A 23,416-nucleotide genomic window follows, 5' to 3' on the forward strand; every position below is an offset into this window, starting at 1 on the left:
TACGGGTTTAGGTTCCTTGTTCTTATATTTAGAGAACCTAATGACAGAGGAGATTGATGAGAGAATAAAGTAAGAAACTAGAGTTTGCTTCAATAGCGTTAACATCTTGAAATGAACCATTCTATTGAGGGTTTTGTAAATTGAACTAGTCGTATACAACGTCCCCATTAGGCCAGTCGAGACCTACTGATTTAAAGGTCGACCTTAAGAGTTACGATCCGGGTGGGAACACCTTAAGGGTTAGGTCAAGTCAGTTGCCTGTAAGAATACTTGACTTGTATTTGATCAGAAAGTTATAAGGGAGATTTATGCTTTGAAGAGAGAAAGAGAAGAAAGAGTGATAGGGCAATAGAAAGAATTTTCAAATGTGAAGACAGAGTTAGATATGTCGATTTCCGACTGCTGAATTGGCTGGGTCATGTGAAACGGGTCGGTAAGGATAGGATCCAAAAGAAGTAGCTGCGTGGGTATACAAAGGAAAAGGAAAAAGCAATTATGAGACGGATACAGGATTTGGAAGAGGGCTTAAAACCGAGGCGTGTTGCAGAAGACCCTAGCTCATCTTGGGCTAAAGCGCCAAGGAGGAAGATGAAACGTTTCTATTGTTATTTTAAATTTATAAATATTATATAAACGCTCGATTTGAAATCTTGCCCGAAATATTGTATCTACAAAAATTAAAAAAAACTCGTGATTTGAGGTCTAAATTAATCATGTGATTTGGGATATACGGCTTCAAACGATGATTCGCCAGGAGAATGAGCTCCAATTTGCTGCTCCCGGTTAATGACTCGAATGACATCCGGATTGTCTGATTCTTCTTACAAATGAACTATACATAATAAAGCTTTGTCATGCATTATTTACGTAGTTTGATTACGTGTCCTGTCCTTGCACAGCATACGAGATCAAAACTCTTCTTTTGATCTTTCGCTTCGAATAATGAGGCTGCCTTCCTCGGATATGGTTTTCGCTCTGAGAAAGAATAATTCAAATTGTTAAAAATTTTGAGTTGGGGCCTATTCAGTGTGTTTTCTGCCAAAATCATTCTCGCCGGCATTTGTAGAATATATAAGATGTGTTCGGTCACAGAGGGTTCGGAGGTAACAGGGAAACTTCGCTTCACAAGCAAGGAACCTGAAACCGGACCCCGAATCGTAACGTTTGCACGCGTCCAGGTCTCCTGGCGCCCTGCTGCACCAAATTAAAGCCCTGCATGGATTTGCAGTAGGGAAAAGTACGTAAGGAGGCCATTAAACATTGGCACGAAGTGCTGCGTAAAATTTCGTTTCCAGAGTTCACCCGACCCTTCCGTTAACAACGGGAGGCATTCCTCTGGAGCCCCGTCCTTCCTCCCTTACCGCCTCCCACATTCGACTGTTTCTGTCGCCCAGAGCAAAGCCGCTTTCTTTCCTGCTACCACCCCCCCCCCCAAGGTTGGCCCGCATCCTCCGCAACAGCGACCACTCAACATTTTTCTAATAACATATTCACCGCTTTGAGTCCATTTTGTAACCCCCACTCGTAACCGGGCTCGCCTAATGGAAAATTCCCATCGGTAGTCGGTAGCCGATAATAATTTTTCGAGCGGGATTGCGAAAGTTATTTCATCAAAACGGGTGTGGTTTCACTCTCGGGAAAGACCATGAAAAAATGACGCTTTTTGATCGATTATTAGCCCTCCAGAATGAACACTAAGGAATTCATTTCGTCCTTTCAAGCACTCATTCCACGCACAAATTATTCACAAGCAAGCATAAATGGATACTGTAGCACGGGTCTTACGATACTTCATGCAATCAATCCCATGGGGCAATGCCAAAAACTTCGTTATACATTTATATTGCCTTCTAAGATTTAAAAAGAATAAAAAAATATTTACTTTTAATTTAATATTGCGGATCCTGCTATTATAACATAAAAATATGGCAATTTTTCAACCTAGAGTTAGAGGAAATACCTTTAATTTCAGCAAAATTGAAAAAAACACGTGTTTGTTTTTCAGATACTTTCCAAACGTAAAAAAGGTAATATTTTTATTCAATAAAAGTATTCCTCAGCAATTTAACCAGACCAAAATAAAGTCGATGGTTTAAATGGAAACATAATTAAAGATACTCACCACCTTGAGGAAAGAATTGCGAAAATATGTTCTTGAAGGAGTCCTCGTCCACCATTCCCGTGGGACATTCCTGAAAATAGATATACATATATATATTATATATATGAGGCTGAAGGAAAAGAAGGAAAAAATATGTATTCGATATAGAGAATGTTAACAAATAAACGCAAAATTTTTGTTTTCTTTTCCGTGAAAGAATACAACGTGAACCGCATGTAAGAAACATATTGGTCAAATAAAATTATTTCTTCATTACTATCGCTCTGAGTGAGAATTAACGGAGGTCAAATGGTAACCCATTATTTTTACATAATTTCTTCTCTATAGATTTCAATAACTCTTAAATCTAGAATTTATATCTTACTGGAAAAACAGGATTGCACGGGATGATAAAATGAGGATTATTTATACATTTGATATTACAAAATTATGACATAAAAAACGGAACGGATCATCAAAAAACGGAATCGGATCGGAACATCAATAACTAAATGTAGCACCAATAAAGCTACATGTAGTACATGTAGCTTTAGCACCAATGTCTTATTTCTTTTGACTTATAAATAACTTTTTCTTTATCTTATAAAGCACCACATCCACACGTCCCCTACCTGATATGTTAATGTGGACGATTGCCGTAGACATTCACATACTTTCGAAAAGCTCATTTGACTTTCACCCGCGACTACGAACAGAAGATTTAATTCCACGGCTCCCTCGCGATGCAACAAGCAATTTCCGGAGAGAGGGCAAGCTCGTCCACCTATTCATCAGTAACCTTAGATAATAGAGAGTGGATGACGCCCATGAATGGCATTAGGTCGAGAATTAGCACAGCATGTGGGTGTGTGCTCCAGATCTCTCCATGGGCTGTCTATCTGCCACCTACCTGGCCCTGTGTTTTCGCCCTGGGTTACGTAGCTCCGGATTCGTCCGCGCATCCGCTGCCCGTCTCACAATTGCAAGTAACCGTCTGTTTATTCTTTCGGCTAAAGTCTGCCTACAGTCCATTTAAATTACACGTTTTGCAGCACATACATGTACGTACAAAGAAGAATCATCCGCACTACATTTAGCTCCCAGACAATGACAATGAGTGTCTCTTCCATTCTCTTATAGATAATCGTTCCAGCCCCCGTCTTACGCGAAGGGAACTTCATGAAATGGATTCGCTGCTGTCCATCGCGTCGGCATATTCCTGAGCCTGATCCAGAGTCCGATCATTATAGAGTCTAATCATCAGCATTTTCTGATAGTTAAGATACAACTGTTTGTTTGTGGATTTGATGTGAACTTCGGTGTGGAATTTGCTGTTGAGAAGGGACATCTAGGAAGGTGATATGAGTGGAAGAAATGAGGAGGTAAAGGAAACAGAATGTTTTATTAAGGGAAGAGATAGAGGAATCGAAATTGATAGTGGTCATATAAGACATTAATGTGACCATAATCATGTCTGCATTTTCGGGAAAGTAGATTGATTTAAGTTTTTCGTGGGAATGGTGTCTTTTATGTATGAAGGCTGGAACTAGACAAGGGGTTGGAGATAGTAGTCAACAAACGTAGAGATACGTTCCTTCGGTAGTTTCTAAAAGAAACAATGGGTTGGCTAGGAATGTAAGGTTTTCTAATATTTGTAATAATATAGTACGAGGGTCATCCGGAAAGTAGTACCCGTTCGTGCCGCATGAAGTGCTGACGACGCGAGTAGCCGCTGGACGAGGTCAGATAGCTTCAGTGGCTTGTCTGCCTTCTCTGAGCCAAGTTGCGTGACGCTAGCATTGCCTGTGTTGTTTCTGTGATTGTTTACAATGTTTAAAAAAATGGAGAACGCCGCCAGTTGTGAAGTGAGGGCAGTGATTAAATTCCTCAATGCAAGAAACGTTCGCCCATGTGATATTCATCGCCAATTAAAGGAGGTGTATGGAGACAATGTAATGGACGAGTCGTCTGTTCGGCGGTGGTGTCGCAACTTCAACATGGGGAGGGGGAACACACACGACGATGAGCGTTCGGGGAGACCGTCTGTCATTACAGACCAACTGGTGAGCTCAGTTGACGAATTCGTGAGGAACGATCGGCGCGTCACAATTGATGACATCTGTGAGCATTTTCCCAATGTTTCTCGAACAATTGTTCATGAAATTGTTAAACACCATCTGCATTATGCAAAAATTTGTGCAAGATGGGTCCCTCGCGTATCTCAATGAGCTGGCGGCGAAGGACTATGCAGCAGGAATACAGAAACTTGTCACACGTTATGACAAATGCCTTAATTTGCTTGGAGATTATGTTGAGAAGTAGTTTAAAGTATCCTCTTTCAAATAAAATTTTTTATGTTTGTTAATATTTACTTTTGTGTCTTTATTTCACGAACGGGTACTACTTTCCGGATGACCCTCGTATTTCCTACCTAATCCTGAGGGTGTTAGGATTAGCTAGGGAAAAATTTCAGATGTCTTTATTAGATAGAAATTTTCTGCAATCACTGTCTTTAAGAGAGGAGATAATTTATTATTGAAAGATGGGCTGTGGATCAGTCGAGGTGGCTACGTATGAAGTGTCGCGATGCTGGAGTTGTTGATGGGCTTATTTAAAAAAGTGAAGGAATCAGCTGTGGAAATTTTCAACCTCGGTTTTAAGGAAATGAGAAAAGAAGGCAAAGACTTCTGCTGAACGTTTGGAAGGAAATATTTTTGTTCCGTGGGTCATTTCACGGTGCTTGCTAAGCGATCAAATGAAAGCAGATGCGATAGAGAGCGATAATTGGTACGTCTATTGCGGTCGTTTCCACGTACGTGTCCTTTTCTCTGCTTTTCCCCGAGAAAACGGGAATAAGTGTTGGAAGAAGAGACCCACCACCAAGGGACTTGCTTCCAGCAATTGGGCTTGATTACTAATGGATGAACCTAGCGCTTTAGGGTCGCTGCTTGGGAATATTTTGCCTGGAATTGAAGGAGCAGTTAAGGCCCCACTCTTGCTCGGCGCGTACACCGCAGTTTCGTATCGTCAAGCGGTAAGTAACAGAAAGGTTAACGAAAGGCTGAAAAAACACTTTCGTTCAGGTTTCGTTTATAAACAAATTTACGCGATAGAAAGCTTGTTATTAGTTGTACTAAAATTTTGAAAGTTAGTTGGGGAGTGTTCTATAAACATAATCGAGGGCAAGCGGCAATAATGCCGACACTTCGTATTAAAAGCTACGAGAATTGGTATTTATTATATACACTAGAATATATTTTGAATTTAAAGCATAGGAAATTATGAAATAAAGTACCAGAAAAGCAAATGAAGGAACAAATTGAAGCCATACGTTCATGCAAAATTTTAGTTGGCTAGCTTCATACTTTGAGTGAGTCCTTCGGCAGCGACTCCACCGGGGTGCTTGGTGCCGATTCAAAGAAATATTAGCATAGATCAACATTTCGCTAGTTTTTTCGCTCCAATTCTATTATATATATATAATCTAGCCTAACAAACATTTAAAAAATCTTTGCGAAGGCCAGAGGAGCTAAAAAATATTTTGAGCAACGATTTGGGTTTTTAATGTCACGTCAAATAACGTAGACAAAATTGCTATAATTTAGGAAAGTTAAACCCCTGGGCTGAATCATCAAACATGTATCATAATGTGTCATAACATGTGGTAACAGCTATTTTCAGGCATTCTATAAACCGAAATTTCTGTAAATTGAAAAAATATGGATAAAATTGGAGCGGGAAATTTTAGAGGGAGTTATTATAATAGTTTAGCCATCTTGGAGTGGTCACCTTTTGGGTCAAAGTTTTAGTCCTCTTTAGTACCCTACATTGTGTTGTCGAACATTAAAACAATACTCCATGCAACTTGACGGGAAGTTTCAAAATGCGACTTTTGGGCAGCTTTTTCCGATCTGGGACTATCTGCCCGAACCAGGTACGACAAAGATCCTAGGTCGAAAACGCTGCACGAGAAATTTTGGATACTAGGTTAGATAATATGGACGTAATACAAGGCTCAACAAAATTTCATATGATATTTAGAATTATATGATATATTATTGCTTTCGGAATTTCCTGAAATTTAATAGTTGTTTCGTCGTGCATCCATGTATCCTAACATATAGGCAATTTTGTAAACAATTATGTAAACAGGTATTGCCTATACGTAGGGATGAAAATGCTTAAGTCTGTAGGGTTTCACTTGGATGGAATTTGGGAATCACTACTTCATCCTGATGCGTCGGTCGACCCAAGACAAGATAGAAAGTTTCGTAAAATACTCTGAGATGCGTGCAGATAAGCAGATTCTAGCAAAAATAAAAACCTGGTTTCTTTTATTTTCACCATTTAGCAAATTTACTGGTATCTTTATTCGGAAATTGTATTTCTGGCGAAAGTAGAAATACGATAATGCAAGCGTACACATGTCATCCAATCAGCATTACGTTGGCCGGTTTCAGTTATACTGAGATATGTACACATGAAATATATGTTTTGGTTAAAAAAATGCAATGAGGTCGTGAATGTTTCAATTCTAGGGCGCCCGTTTAGCCGCCTTGAAAAATGATGAAATTGGACTTTCTGGCATCATAGGTTATACGAGATTGAGATACATATCATGGTTTAAGTGAGGGTCATGAGGAGCATAATTTGGTACCCATTTTCTAATTGAAGTATTTTTAAATTATAAAACCGTACGTAACTTTTACGTAACATCTTCAATGGAAAAAAATATGTGGAAATGGACACCGACTAATTACAACAAAATGTCAAAAACTTCACATAATTTAGTAAATCACTGTCAGGTCAGTCAATTATAAAATTGGAAAATTGATTTTTATTTTTCTATAATGAAAACCTTACGCAATACAGAAATAAAAAAGTTCTGAAATAAAACGGAGGCTTTGAAAGAAAAATAAATAAATGAGTTGTCAGCAAGTTTGCGAAAATAAAAGTATAAGGATTCAGATTTTTTCCCTTAATTGTGTTAGAAAATTTTACCGCTGATATTCGAAGGCTTTACCGCGGACTCTGAAGCATGAAAGGAGCGCTAGTAATTCGTCCGTAGGCGATTTTTTATTCATTGGTGAAAAGCGAAAATTATTCCACGTAAGGCAAAATGTTGATGCAATGCATAATGTATATTGCCAGTAGAAGATAGGGTGCAGATCATGAACGGCAGATTGTCTATTCCCACTTCTATTGAAAACCTACCTTTAATTGTAAGAATTTCTACAATAAAGTGTATATCTTCAGCAAATAATAATTATGGTGTCATGCAACCGATTGGTGAGTTGAAATTTCATTTGATAAATATATAAATACTGTAAGTTTTCCTAGTTTTTACATTCCTCATTACTTCAAAACTTAAAATTTTGGATTATTTTCGCAAAAAATATGCCAACTAAAAATAATTTTAGAATGTGATGGTGAGGTGAATTTTTTCACAAGTTTTAATGTTGAAAGTATTTAATAAATAATCATGATTCTGTTGCTACTGGTTTCAAAAAAAGGCCTTGAGAAATATCTTCTTAAAAATAAATTCTTCACAGCACGAGCATCTTCAGATCCCAGCCTCTATATATAGCAACTCCAAAACGGGGCAACGAATTCGTCCGACCGAAATTGGAATCATCTCCCGCATTGACAAACTACCACCCGTGTTCCCAGAGGTTTGTCCAGCCTCCCCCGACCCTCACACCCTCTGAGTTGTAATGGGGTTACGAGAAGGCACCAAAACGATGCTGATCCACCACCAATGAAAAGCGGACGGAAACACAGAAATAGGTGTCTATTTTCGTTCCAAGTTAGTATTTGGAGGCCACATACACACAAACACACATCTATCTTACAGCGAAGGTTAATTCCCAGGGGGAAATTATCTTTGCTTTTATAAGCAGCCCAGTTATCGCGAGAATGATACCAGAAATAGCGACGTGGACGAGTCACGAAACAGATTTGATAGATCACGCATATTTCCCCCCACCCACACCTCCCTCTTAATACTCTACCACTCCTGGTTCCTGTCTCTTCACCATTTTAAGGGCTATTTCGACTCAAAATGGTGGATTCACATGGAAAGCATTTTCAAATAAGAAAAAAATTATCTTAATGTTGTTGATACGGCCTTTTTAGACTTTAAAAAAGGTTGGCATTATTTTTTCAAGATTTTACGACGCAAGAGAGATAGTGAGTTTGAGAAATGTGTCGTATTCGTTCGATCTGTTCTAATTTGGAACACCAATATATTTCGAATGTTATTCATCTCCATCACGCTACCACATGAAAGTTATGTTCTGTGCAAAAACACTGGCTAACACGATTTAAAAACTTTTAATAGCGATAATGAGTAATCCAAAATTCTAAGCATTTCTTCCTGCAAATTACATGAATGGCTAAGCTTACATTCAAGCATGTCAATTAAATGAAAAAAAACATGATTATCTAAGGTATATTTAGCTCTGAAACTAAATTTTCTAATTATTTGTTTAATTCAATGCAATAAAGACATTATTAGTATTATTTTTTGCATCGTATGATAGCAGAAAAACAATTCATCAACCGACCGAAAAATAAAAGTAGTTTCATTGCATATAGATTTGAAGGACCATCCTCAAACTCAACCATTATGCCAATAATTGACAGCCTTAGTTCACTTCAGTCGAATATCTCTCAAGCCCAATAACCTGAACTCATTTATATTAAATTTCAGCCAAAATAAATTACTGACCCAGTAACATTGTTGTATCCATGACGATACTATTACAGAACTCAATATAATCACAGTGTTGCCATGCTCCAAGTTTGTAATGCGATGGCTGAACGCATTTACATTTTCACCAAACATATTCACTATTTATACATAAAAGAACACCATGTGAACTACTCCCAAGGAAAAGTAACGCGGTTTTTTGATTATTTAGTTATTGCTACAGTTTCGATTAAGTGAGGGTGACTCGAACGAAAGAGTTTTTTTTCAAGCACAGAATATAAGGTTGAATTAAAATAAATTAATGAGATAAGAAATGGTGGCTTTTATTTGTTTTGTAACTTCAGTATGCACATATTGCCATTTAACTGGTCGCCTAAATTCAGTAATACACGTTTACAGTAATCAACTAAGAGTCAAATTTAAATACTTGACGGAAGATCCTTGCCCATCCTACGGCGGATAAAAAAACCCTCGGATGTAGCGAGAATTTGAGATTAGTGTGTTTATTTCCCCGTATAATTTATCACTACCATGATAGGATGCGTCGTTTTTACAAATAATCATTTATTGGGGTGGAATTAATTTAATATGACAGTTAGAGTCATTTGCTTTGGCTGTTTTAATTTCATTTCCTATTTGTCAGTCATTAGCTTTCTTCACTTTATTTGAGATATCAAAAGTAATGCACTTTCAATTATTCTTTTTGTGCAACTATATGTTTAACATCAGGCTTCTAAAAACGTTTTTCTTTCGTGATTTGGCCCTCATTTGGGATTTATATAATATCCAAATTTGAAAATATGGCTCGGCAGAAAAAGATTGATGTATAACGGGTTCATTGCCAATACAGATGCCTATATTGAGGACCTTTAGAAAATTCTGCTTTTGGCCAGCTTATAAACGTAGGAGAAACGCTTGAAAAGAGTATAAAGCTGAAAGTAGATTATTTTGAGATATAAAAATATTGTCATCAAAGAAATTGATTTTTCTCAGGGTTGTGCTGAATAACTGATGCAATATTTCTTGTTGAAGATGATGTGTCGGAAAGCAGCTGCAAATGGTCTCGACTGTCGCACGGTAATCAGCATAAATTTAAATTTAATTCCAGGATTGTATCTGATTAGTTTCGACATTAGTAAAAATAATTGGGTGCAATAAGTTTGTGAACTCGCCGGATCTAATTTATGAATATAATACAATATAACATATATCTAATATTAAATCTAATGGTGCATATAAACTCTTAGACTACGATCTGAAAGAATCAGTATGCCAATTTCCTTTTTCTTACAACTCTCATAGTGTTTTAATCCATGAGGTAGCCAAACGTTAAAAATTATTTTTAGGGTATTTTACTAATATTTATAAAGAAATAATATTTCCGTGATAAAAAATTTGTATGCATAACTATTATCATAATTTTCCGTATTTTAATAAATGGATAAATTCAACTCAAGGTCAGGAAAAAACTTGAAATCATGCGGAACTCAGAAGAAAGACAACGTACCCGGATGGGGTTCACTCGAAGGAGGGACTACTCCTATTTCCTCCCATCAGGAGAAACCATCGGGGCTCAAGGTCAAACTCACATCTCTCTATTATTTCCGTCGCCTTTGCAGAGACATTCCTTATTTCACGTTAATTACACCCCGACTGAAACTACGCGTAGGGACTTTGAACTGCTTGACTTACTTCGACTCCCGATAAAGTCGCTCACCAGGTATTCACCCGCCCACGCGTCTTACTTTTAAGGCTGACGCATTTTTCGGTCGTGATTGTACCTAATCATCGCTCCTTATCCGTCGCCGCTCTTACCGCGAGTACCCGCTATCTTCCCTCCCCTCCCCGAGAGGACAAAGTGGCGACGAGTGCAGTGACGAGCAGCCTCGCCTCATCATCCCGCAGATGTTACTGCAGCATTGAAACTGGGTTGAGCTAAAAGTGACGACTTTACACAAAGGCTTCACTCTGTGGGAGTCTGAAGAAGGTCTCTTCCTCCCTCCGTCTCTTTCTCTCTCCGCTCGAATACTGCTCCTCGTCAAGGCGGAGCGTGATTACCTGGGTCGAGGCTAATCCGAGGGATGCCTCCTCATTCGTTTGCTGTTTGCTTCCCTCGATTCCTCTGTCAATTTGTGTCTGAAGAAGGCTTTTGAGCGCATCTCAGGCTAAACGTTTGCCCCTCTTATCTCTTCAATATTAAGTTTACAGACTTATATTTTGACTTTGATTAACAGGGATAATGATATGAATTATCCCCCTAAATCTTTTATATATCTCTGAAGGTATAAAAATTGAGAATATGCTAATGGAGAAATATGTGTTAATCTAACTTTTTATGAGAGATGTCCTTCGCCCGAATATATCTGTGCCTTTCACATTATATATTGAGGGAAAAGGGACAAGAAATCTTATTTCAACACTAGGCAGATTTTTATACTACTTTAACATTTTGCATTATTATTTTTAGTATGTGAGTACTTTTTTATAATTTTATAACATTTTTCTCTCAATGAATTCTTACCTAACAGAAATATAAATTCAACATTCCGGCTTAACATATTCCAATAGTTAAATATTCATGATATTAGCCAGATTCAACCCGAACACTTTGCCATATACATTCAGTCATCGTTAAGAGATCCAAATCAAATATAGATTTGTTTCTATTGTAAGGAATTTACCGCAAATAACTGCGATCATATGAGGAGGATATATTTGCCAAATCGATGCTTTTTGATGAAACAGGGAAACATACAATTTAGTTGCCTAGTTATTTATGATTTCTGCAATTGAACCGATGGATAATGTAAGTTGTGCCATAAACAACCTAGAAAAATAAAAGGCAAAGCGCTAGAGAATATGAAAATACCAAATTAATGAAGTACATGCAATAAAAATTTATTGAAAATCAAAATAAAATAGCAATTAAAATATATAAGATCTCACCAATTTCGTGATAAACATTATTTTACTAAAATTGAAAAATCTCAAAGAAAAACGTAGGATTTTTCAATTTCTCGTTTAAGTATTCTTATCAACAAGGCAATTTGTTTGAACTAGCATAGAAATACATATGTATTTATTAAGAATTTGTATCTAACAGTGAAATGTTCAATTTCAGAATTTTTTGGAAGTTTTTACCATTCCCATTCATTTTTCTTTTGGTGTTGTATCGCCAACGCATGTTTTATCAGCAACCAATAAATAAAGATGATTTCCAAGTCTTGGATAAAAAATCAATTTTTTCTTAAATTACGAGACATAAATGCAACCAGAACTGAAGTTTCATAATTTTGTATCTTTTCAAAATTTTATTTAAGTCCATTTGAAATAGCTAATTTTAAAAGCATGCATAAGTATTTCCCAATTCTCTAGGAATATAATTCATAAACATAGTACACTAATATAATGGATCCGACACCTTTCAACGAAAGGTTTCCATTAGAAGGGTGATATCGCACGCCAATCATGAGGCATCCTGGCTTCTCATTGTGATAACATTATCTATTACTTACACAAGTAATACAGTTATAAAAAATGTGAACAATTCCACAATATCCTTTAATTTTAATTGCCACTTTAAAGTGAGATACAACGATTTTTGAATATGTAATTATTCACTTTTACGTTAAAGTCTGATCGGACCTTTGGAGGGGTCTGAGTAGTAAATAGGTGGGTATGGCCACGACGTGGCGTCACCTCGATTCCTGAAATGACTTAGCTGTGAAGCGCTAAGAGTGCCTTTCACACAAAGGGATTGCGGCGGACCGGACATTCGTGACGTGGCACGCACAACAAAACCGTGCAGATATTTTAATTTTGGGTGAGAAATCTCGTAAAAGCCAAAGAATCTGATTAAATAGAAAGAAGGGAAGGACGGGATATGAGAATAAGAGTCGAATTTGATGAACCAGTTAATGCAGCGAGTGGTATTGAGGAACCGAGGAAAATGTCGAGAAACTAAATTTCTATTCCAAAATTTGAATCTAAAATTTCAATAAGAATTTTAGAAGGCCCGGCTATTCTGAACTTTACATTTTAAAGCTTCTCAATATCGCAAAGCAACACTCAGTTAACTCGATATAAATTGGGGCACATACAAGATTTTTGCTAGGAATAGGATGTGATCATGGCGCTGAATTCCAATAAATATGTGGCTAAAAAAGATTTGCATCAGATATATATATATATATTTTTTTTCTGATATATCTCTTGATTCTTTTGTTCCTGGATTTTTCATCATATATTTATAAGAAATAAATTATTTATGATTAGGAAGGGGGAATAAAAAAGTCCATGCTGCCATAATAAACAGTATAATTTCAGGGTAATGATGTCAACTCTACGGTAATAGATACCTTAGCAAACAGAGATGTATGCAATTCGAAATTATCGCGTAGCTAAACTTTTATACATTGTTCTCACGTTGCGTTGAGACCGGTGTTAATTACTATCGGTGTTTTAGATTGTCTTAGGTTCTCTAAGTGGTCTTTGTATGAATGAATCTTTTTATTGATTCATATTTTCCAAATCCTTCATCTTACAGGCCAATACCAAAGCTCAAATTACCATTAATTGAACCAGAGAAATTTTATTGGACTTAAATAAATCTTTTCAATTGTTCTCAATACATCTTTACGCCTAAAATGTATAATAAAACAATATCTTTGAACCGAAATATAAAAATATACTTTAAAAATTTATCCAAACGTCAAACAAACGCATTTTAGTATCTGCGTATGCATGTCACGCCTGTATTAAAAGGTACACGTAGAAAACTTTAGTTTTTGAGACTATTTAAAAAATGGCCAGAATATATTTCCAATGCAGAGCATTCGTGCTTGGAATGCAGGCAAGATATTTGAATCATGAAGAAGTTTTGAGCATCGATTGAATACACGATGAGTTAAATGGAATTGTTGGTTTTAGTGGAAACTGGGAATCCACCATTACACTTGTATTTTTCAAATGGCGAGGTTTCACAAGATTTTCGGAAAATAGGTTTTGTGATGAATGGGATTTACCTTGCAATGTGAATTTACATTAAGCACGAAGCTCAAGTCTTGACAAAAAGCTGAACCACCTCCAGCTGTGTTTGCAACCAGTTTTTGAGCATCTTGACAATTAGAAGTATAAAGCTGAGGTGCCTATTCTATAAAATCTTTCTCCTAAACTCACGGGAAATGCCTAATGCAGTTGTGTCTGTATAATTCATCGGTGTCGGTAACAAGAGAAGTATCTGGATACAGTCTAGGATCCAACAATATTCAGAAACAAAATGAAAGTAATTTTGATAAAAATCGGACAGAAATTTTCAAGACTGAATACGAAGAAGTATAGTATACCATAGCATTAAGTATGGTAGATATCGAGAATATATTCTTTTGGAATCACCAAAAATACACTGTTCAACTATATTGAAAACTCGCTTTGCTCAATGGCAGTTCATGTTTCAAATAGATAATTGTTTGACAGTTAGAAAAATACCATACTGTTTGCCTCGTATATCTATATATGTAAATAATATCCTTTATAACGATTTTTGTCTTATGTTGATTAAGGGAAAAATAAAAATTAGCGCCTTAATAGTAAAAAAAATAAAGGTGCAATTGAGGTAAGTTTCGGTGGGTCGTTATCTGCATGTGTTTGGTGTTGATGGAGTGAAACTTCCGTTTCCGGAGCAACATTCTCGAGATGGGGGTTAGAACGGGGAGAGGAAACGGAAGGAGGGGGAGAAAAGAGTTGAAAAAGCCGTAAGGGCACATTTCACACGTCAAGGTTCACGGGTTTCCCTTTTTATTTGCTTATTTTCCTTTCACCGGTGAAGAAGAAAGGGTAATGAAAGGAAGAATCGCATGAAAAGGAGGGAATGAGAAGAGCAGAGAGCAAAGGCTTGCTTCGGGAACACAAAGAGTTCGACTGGAGGGGATATCTCCCCGAAGGAATGAGAGCAAATAAACAACCGCGCTTATCACCGACTGCCACGCGGAATTTGAATGGGAATGACTGCGAGGTGGCGAGGGCGTCAATTAATTTCGATTTGGACGGTGTGAGGAGGGCGGCTACGATGGGGTGAGAGGGCGGTGGCGGGGAACGCGCGCCTCGGCCCCCTTTCGCGTCCCCACTCCGGGCCCGAAAGGCAAACCTCGATCGAGAGGGAGGGAATGAGTTCGCGCGGCGAACATGCGCCATCCCCCCTCACGCTGATTCTTCGAAAAATATGATACGCTGATGGATTCGCCATTTGATACGAAGGTTCAAAGATTTTATCTACAGAGAAATGTTAACGGAAGAAAGACGCGAAAACGGTTGCGGGAGTTGATATTAATTTTCTTGATAGAGAGAAATTCTCTTTATGTGGTTGATCACCTGTGGTAATACTCCAGTATACATTTTTTGTGTTATTTTTAACCCTCTATAACCTACATTAGTACATTTACAACAGGTAAATAGATTTAAGGAAGTTTGTATTAACATTCTTGAAGTGCCCTTTATCTTCAATCAATAGCGGCAGTCAAAGTAATTCAACAAAAATTGCTGAAAGAGAGAATAAGAATATAACGGTAAATTTGTATATATTTTAAATTTAGTTTTTCCATTGTTTGACAGAAAACCCCAGAGTTTTTATAGTTCATCCAGAAATATGAGAAATGGCTCGATTTATACCCCACGTGAGCATAAAATGAAAAGGGTAGAGGCGGATCCGACCCCCTAAGGGTTAGCTGTCCCGTTCTCATCTGGCAGTCGAATCGCACAGGGCAACGGGAGGGGAGCTCTGACTGCCGTTGTATTATCAAAGGTCTGTGTTCCATTAAATGACAAAGAACCTGACGCCCACAGGAAAGAAATTTGGAATAAATAAAAGAAAGCATGCATCAATTATTGAGCAATGCTTAAAACAGTGTAAAACACAAATTGTTTCTGACATATTGTCTCGCATATTGTTTTCTGACTGTTGAAAATTAGAAGAGGTCCTTAAGAGAGGGCAAATGGTTTCTGCGATTTTCTCCATTAACTCATTCCGAAATACTTCTTGGAAAAATTTGCAAAATGTTGATTCTAATAGGGTCTAACACTAGAGATCATTTCAATGATACGCAAGACATGATAGATGTCCGGGAAAATTATTCACGAACTAGATGTTATGCTGACGATTGCTAATTTAGAATAGTTGTTTTGAAGGATTCTTGTCAAACGAAAATAAGAAGTTTGATCGAAAATTGCGTAGGAAGAAAATGATAGGGGTCTATTGGAGGTAGTTCAGGCCGCGATAGCGTGAATTGACAGTTCGCGATGACATATCGGAGACCGCCATGAACCGGAGTGCTAGGTGTAGACTACCCGTGTGATTTTTTAACTATTCTATAAAATATATACGGGTTGCTCTGAGTTCAAGAAAGATTAGAAGAGCGGGAGAAGAGTAGAAGAGTGGATCTTCCTATACAAACTCAGGGGTCACCCTATGACCTTAATGATCTTCTATGATGGGTTACAAGGAATATGACCAATGCAAAACTGCAATAAAAGAAAGTAATGAAAATAACAAGAGTTGTAGAATAATATAATGAGCAATTTGAAAATGAATAGAAAGAGGAGAAAAAAAGTGAATGGTTGCGATGCAGGATATCAGCCGTGATGAATGATTTTTAATGGCAGTGTTGTGAATTATGAAATTGAGTACAATTAATGAGATGATAAAAACATATGCAAGTAATTTAATATAAGTACAACAGGTGCATCAAAGAAGAATGAATTTAGAATAATCTACAATCTGCAGAATCAGATGTTACTTCAAAATTGATAAAGCTTTCGGAATATCCACCGGGAAGTAACGGCCAGCGACGTGTCGACCTGTTTAGATGGCTTGCAGTCGGCACTCGGGCGCTATCCTTGAGTAAATACAATTATAATTGCATTATCGTGCGGGTAGTTGCATAGCTTGAGGATAATGTTAACTCTCTGAGTTAAACGATCACGCTCCGACCTCGCAAACACAGGGAAATATAATTAATGAATTAAGCCGAACTATGATTCAAAACACCGAGAATAATACTATATGATTAAAGCCCGATCCCGACTGATTTATCTGCCGTTACACAAGGTGAGAAAACACACTGGCAGCCCCTAAGTTACGCAAGCTCCGACTCATCTGAGGCATCACTGGTCAAGTAGATGTCATTTGATTCAGCAACTTTCTAAGATGGGGCAAAAATATATAAATTTCTTTCATTAGTTGTTATTCATAACGTATAACCACAGTAAAAATACAGCAGCAATTTAGCGCAATATTTATAAACTCCATTGAAATGACTTTTCAGCTGGTATATGATTATTGTATGTTTAGTTAAAGTTGCGCTGGAATACAAAAAACTAAAATCGAAACATGATTTAGTAGCAGCACTGATATATTGGGATAGAAACATTTCCCTACAAAATGACAGGCGTTGCCTATTTCCAGCCGGCAGGAGAATTCAACAAACCGCTCTGTTTACTCATGACTCTTTGGCCACGACAGTGACGAGAGAAGTTCACGACAGGGTGGTAGATACACAACACAAGACGCCAGTAAACAGAAGAAGAGGCAAAAGATTGACGAAGAACCTTACTATTTGAATTTTCCCCCTCACTGTCTATCCAAGGATCAGGTGCAAACAGAACCAGAAGTTGAATTCTCCAAGCGCCCCGAAAGTGGATCCACCCCTATATGCATCGCTTGCTGAACAAATTATGCTCATAGAGGAGAAGAACTAGAAAATCAGATATCAAATCACATAAGCATTTCAAGCAAATAGATTTGAACTGGGTGGTTGGCTTAACAACCATAGAAATGCGTTCGACAGCCGTTTTAGTGACGGGGACAATCATTACAAGCGATGACGTGTATTGAAGAAGTGACCACAAGTGATTGCATAACCCCATCTGAAAACCTTTCTATCGACTTATGAAGCAGGGCTAAATATCTTTTGTAAAGAGTTAGTTACACGACATTACAAGTAAGCATCTTAACGCGCTTAATTATGTAAAATAACGAAATGCAAGACTACGTCTCGGTAGCTTATACGGCTGAAGCACTCAGCCGAACATCAGAGGATCCGGGTTGAAATTTCGGTTACGGTGAATGATTTTTATATTTTGAAGTGTAGCATTGTAATACATACTACCGGATGACCATGTTACAAGTTCCTGTTTCAAAAACTCCCACCAAGTATTAGAGTTTACATAAATATTTAATCGCGCGATATGCACGGTACAGTTGCATATGAGTTGCTGTACAAACAGGAATCGTTACGCTCAATTTCAACTGACCCTCCAGTATTACTCGGGTATTGTTTTATTTTTACAGTCTCGGATTATAAATTTCATTTAACTTTATCTTACAATGGTTGGTCATGGCCATGAGCACGGAAATTGAAAATAAAGGGAATTAGAAAAAAGCGGTTTAGCCACTAGACTTCGAAATAAGAGAGAAAAAAATGTCTCGCTTTAATTTAATTTTCAATGCCACCATCCACGAATTGACGCGGCGTTTCATTTACTCCCGGGCTCTAAATGGCCGAAAACTCGAGAGCCAATCTCCTTTGGCTCCCGAAGACGTCAAAATAATACGAGCTCTCCTTCGGCCGAGAAAGGTACAGCGACCACCTCCTCGATGTAGAAACTCGACCGAATAGACGGAGCAATGATTCCATCTCTTCTGCTCACCTCAACCTTCCCTCCCATTCCCCACCCTGGGTCGTTACCGACGATCGCCGCCTCTGAATGCCGAGCTTTTTATCGCGCGTGCCCACAAATATATATAAGGAATATAGCAAAGAAATTGGTTAAACTACGCTATAGCCATCGGGTCTATTGGATTCCCAAAATACATATCAACGTTCTGAATGTTAATTTCCGTGCATGTCAAAGTGCCAAATATTCCTTCGTCACTCCCCTCGTGCCATCTCTGGTGGCAATCGGTCCAATCTTAGGCAAAAATTTCCCTGCAAACATATCTGTCACGCAGTCCATAAGGATGGTTGGCGGCCCTGAACGAGAGTTACCAAATATCCACGCCATTCACTGGAAACCCTGGTGATATTAATCAGCGCCGTCCTCACCACTCCAAGTGACCCTGGCCCAATCTGGGTGTTACTTGTTGTTCATTAAAGCATGGTGTTTGAAAAACACGGGATAATCGATTTTTTTAAGCATAACATTAAAACATTTTCAGTTTTATTATACCTGGAGAAATCAATAAATATAAAAATGACATGCAATAAAGTGCTACTTCCGGTGGATTGATTTTTGCTAAACTTCAATCTCCCGCCCTTTACCCTTCCAATAAAAATGCCAAATAAGAACTTGCGTGTTATCCAGATGAATAATTTAACTTCCCTAGAAATGAAATTCACTCTCACTTCCATTCGGAGCAGTGATATTTGATCAAAGCATTTTTCCGTTTTAGTCATCACCATTTTATATTTTACAAGAGTAGTACTAGTTTTGAGGGGAGGCGACCGACAGCTAAGGTCATTTGCGCCATAGGGGATGGACAGGAAAGGATGAAGGGTGGAGAGAAACCCGGCGTCGACATTAGCCTGCTCTTTACGAAAGGCGCCAAGGGGTCCGCAGTTTAACGTCCCATCCGACGGACGGCGTACTCACTCAAAGTGCCCTCCACAAAGCACCTCAAGTAGGGATCGAGATACCTCTGAAAAATATTCAACACCGCCGGGATTTGAACCCGCGCCCTCAGGGTGGGAAGCCAGTACGTTAGCCCCCGCACCATCTCGATCCCCATTTTTTACAAGAATTAAGTGAGTTACCCTATAATAGACAAGAGGCAGGCATAATCGAAAGATAATAAATGATAAAGAAAATAAATGAAAAATAATAGATTCAATCACTGATCAAACTAATAAGAAGGGTGATGTTTTTAAGCCGGTCACAGACTACATTCTCAATCGCATCGAATGCACAAGAGATCGTATGGACAACTTATCTTGATCGTACAATGCAGGGGCACAAGGTCAAAATTATCGAATTCAATCACGAATGGCCCAGGAGAATTGCAATAGATTTGAATATATGGCACCCACAGTTGCGTCTGACAATGCTGAGGAACACTAGTTTTGACTTGATAATGCTCACTTTAATCATGACCGACCAAAGCCATCTGCATGATCGTCAACGTCAACAATCGTGCAATCAGAAGACCTGGGTCACCTTCCTCGATCAATCGAGAGTCACCAACCGCCAGCAGGAGCAATGAAAGGAACTATAAAGAATATAATGCTAGCACGTATACAGATCATCCTAAATAGCAGGGAATGCCGAACTTGCTAGATCGTCCGAATCAAATTTGAACGGCTAGAATCCCCAAGTCGTGACCCACAAGATTAAATTATCCCATTTTAAGCTCGCTTATACGTAGGGTTGAGAGAGTATGCGTACTTTCGTGCGGAACTCCAAAGTGCAACTTTATTTTTACTTGAATACACGTCTCATGATTTAAGTGCGTTGGAAAGAGAAGAAATAGCTCCGTTGAACAAAACGAGGGTTGGGGATTGGGTAGGGAAAGAGGGAGAAGGGGGGGAGGCTGGAGTTATTGCAGGCTGGATCAACTGTAATGGATGGAGGCATGTTAGATTGACTTTTCACTCTCCGCGAGAGGGCACCTCGTGGAATGGACCAACTGCATGTTCCCATCGCGTATTCAGGTAATGGAGTGTTCGGAGGGAACGCCATTCACGATGACGAGGCATTGTTGCGCGGCGGGGAAGGGGAGTGAAGGAGAAGGGGGAGCGCTAGCCAAGCCAATCGGTTTATCTCCTTCTGCGCTCCTGGAATACCACGTGACGAGAACAACACACTATGACGACGTGTTAGTGGCCCAATCAGAACTTTAATGGAATATATTTTGACCAATATCATACTGCATTGAAGGCTTAACAGGATTTTGGGGATTATGGCTTACCAATGAAAATAATTAACATAGAAATTTTAATATTCAATCAAGATCGATATTAACAAAAATTAAATTGAAAAATATACTGAAATTCAACTGCTTACAAGAATATATTATTTTAAATGTATGTTTAAATAATATCAATATAGTAAGAGTAACCAAATAGGACACGTTGAAAATAAAATTTAATGTGGTAGAGGCATGGTACTAAAATATGCATTGCCAAATAGGCGCCCACTCGATACCGAAAATGCCCTTTATCCGCAATTGCCTGGTAAAAGAGGGCGAGAGGAGTTGCGAAGCGAACGATGATTTTGAAATGCATCGTTTGAGCGAGTGCCAATTGGCGATGGTGATGGATGGAGGCCATCTCCCCGCCCACCACCAGCTGCCCCCACAATAAGCAGAGACAGGCGAACGCGGGGCGAGATGGGGCGGGTGCCCCGGGAGGGGGCAAAGAGAGAAGAGGGGAGGGCGTGCGGCATTCAAATCGAGCCGACGTAGTCGTCGCTCTCCGCTTCATTCAATCGGCGTGCGCAACGAAACGCAGAGAATTGGAAGGATTTGGCGAAGAGGAGGATCAGAAAAGGGCGCGCTGGGAAAATAAAAAAAGAACGCGCGTCAATCAAATTCTTCGAGTGTATGGGGCCTTCGACTAGAGCAAACATCAAATCATATCAAAAGAAAATCATCATGTTAGCACAACCTTATTGGAAACATTGGAAGATGGGCTCTGTCTTTGATTCGGTTTATAAATTCTGCTAGAGGTGATTGCTGGAGATTTTGGGCTCTCGCAATTGTCTCCAACTAAGCTCATTTATTGCATGTACTCTCATAAACAGTTTTAATCGAATTACCTTAAAATATGTCTTTTCCAAATCAACAAATACACAAGAAACATTTTACTCTGCCAAAACAATCATTTTTTCAACACACTTTCTGGATTTTTAATAAATGGAAGGTAAAAAGGTCAGATAGTCACCACAAAGGTCATAAGATGAATACGTAGACTAAGTAAGAGGTACTGTTGGATAGAAGAGCAGCAATTAGGTTGAATCAAAGGGAGTTTAATATTAAAGAAGAACGAGTAGAGTGGACTGCAGGCAATCAATCTTCAGGTTGGAATAATAATATTGATCTAAAGGTGGAGTTAGAAAATTTGCGAATAAGGATTCAAAAATGCGCCACTTAAAGACCATTTAGAGTAACGGCACAACGGATTTCACGAACAGTGGTCGGAATGGTATCGTAGAAATTGGTCCACGACGGTGAGAAGGGCAAACCATTGTGGAAGACTAGGAATAGTCCCCTGCATCAATCCAAATACCAAATCGAAAAGTAACTCAGCGATTAACAAGAATTATAATTTCAGAAATTGGTGAGGAAACAAGTCAATGGAATTACGAATAATAATAAAGAGCGATAACTTTTTTGAGTTCCAAGTAAATCCAAGAGAATCTAATGGAGAATTGCCTTAATGTGTGCCTAGAACTGTATGACTCTTATAACTGATTAAAGGCCTATCGCTTTACATATCTGATGACAACAAGTTATACATATTTTGGTATCATAGGAGTTGGGTATTTCTAAAAAGAAAATACTTCAACAGGGAAAATACTATTCGTAATAAAATAAATCGATAAATTGTCAATTAGACCGCTTAGAGAAACGGCACGTTGATTGCATCTCGCCAATACACATAACCATGACAACCATTGATTAACTTCCGGGTTAAAACCAATGTTTTGAGCAACTAGTCGTGTTGACTAAAATAAAGTATTATGAATAAAATTCAGGGCCGTGAAATGGCAAAAATTCTTATATCTAACACTCCTCAACACTCCATCTCGACGTAGAAATAGATAAAGAGCTATTTCTGTATACATGAGTAAAATCAATTCTATCAGGAGTAGATATTCAACACATTTGAGTAAATAAATCTTCCAAATTGCTGCGAAAGGAAAAAACATAGCTTACAGAACAAGGCACATCTGTTGCCTAAATATTTGAGGAAATATCTTACTTAGTATTTTGCAGCATTTTATGGTACATTCGGCCAGGCAAATATTTTTCCCTTGCCCGGAGGTTTAAGGAAAAAAACCCCGGTGATGGGGAACCCCGAGTAAATAGATTTAAAAAAAGCAATATGTTAAAACATATCGATTTAAATTGTTTTATTTACACTAGGGGATGGGGTGAAACCGTAAATTTACCGATAGGTAATCTTTCTCTCTACTTATGATCTTGAAATATTAATACAAGGTCGTACACTTGCCTGGATTCGCGAAAAATTCGCCGCTAATGGAATTTATGTGGCAAAGATGTTTTTTATTCTAGTCATAATGCCCAATTTAATATTAGGGAAGAGACACTCAATGAAAGAGAGAGAAATCTTTACCTTCTTTCCGTCAATTTTATTTAGAGGTTTTTTTATTCTCCCCTCGCAGTTCCTGGCTGAAATCCAAGAAAATTTCCTAACCTCCGTGGACGCGACTTATGGCACGACTTTTAAGACTCTTGGAGATGTCAGCGACTTAATTTATCAAGCTCCGAGACATGTAAGCCTCTCCAAAGCTTGTTGCTAAGGGACCAAAGTAAGGCCTCTCTGAGAACCAGCTCAATCCAATGCATTCAGTTACGGGGCTTCTGCCTCCAT

The 23,416-nt window shown here is 38.3% G+C and overlaps 1 protein-coding gene across 3 annotated transcripts in view; it reads right to left on the reverse strand.

Moving 5' to 3' along the window:
• The window catches only part of LOC139693900 (Kv channel-interacting protein 4-like), a 301,982-nt gene that overhangs the window by 56,241 nt on the left and 222,325 nt on the right, over positions 1-23,416 (reverse strand). For all 3 annotated transcript variants that reach the window (XM_071592223.1, XM_071592221.1, XM_071592222.1), the window contains exon 3: positions 2,123-2,192. In XM_071592223.1, coding sequence (XP_071448324.1) covers positions 2,123-2,192 — 70 coding nt within the window. The remainder of the gene's footprint in view (positions 1-2,122; positions 2,193-23,416) is intronic.

Source organism: Hetaerina americana, unplaced genomic scaffold, assembly GCF_022747635.1.
Source record: "Hetaerina americana unplaced genomic scaffold, ioHetAmer1.1.p SCAF_5, whole genome shotgun sequence".
Lineage (NCBI taxonomy): Eukaryota > Metazoa > Arthropoda > Insecta > Odonata > Calopterygidae > Hetaerina > Hetaerina americana.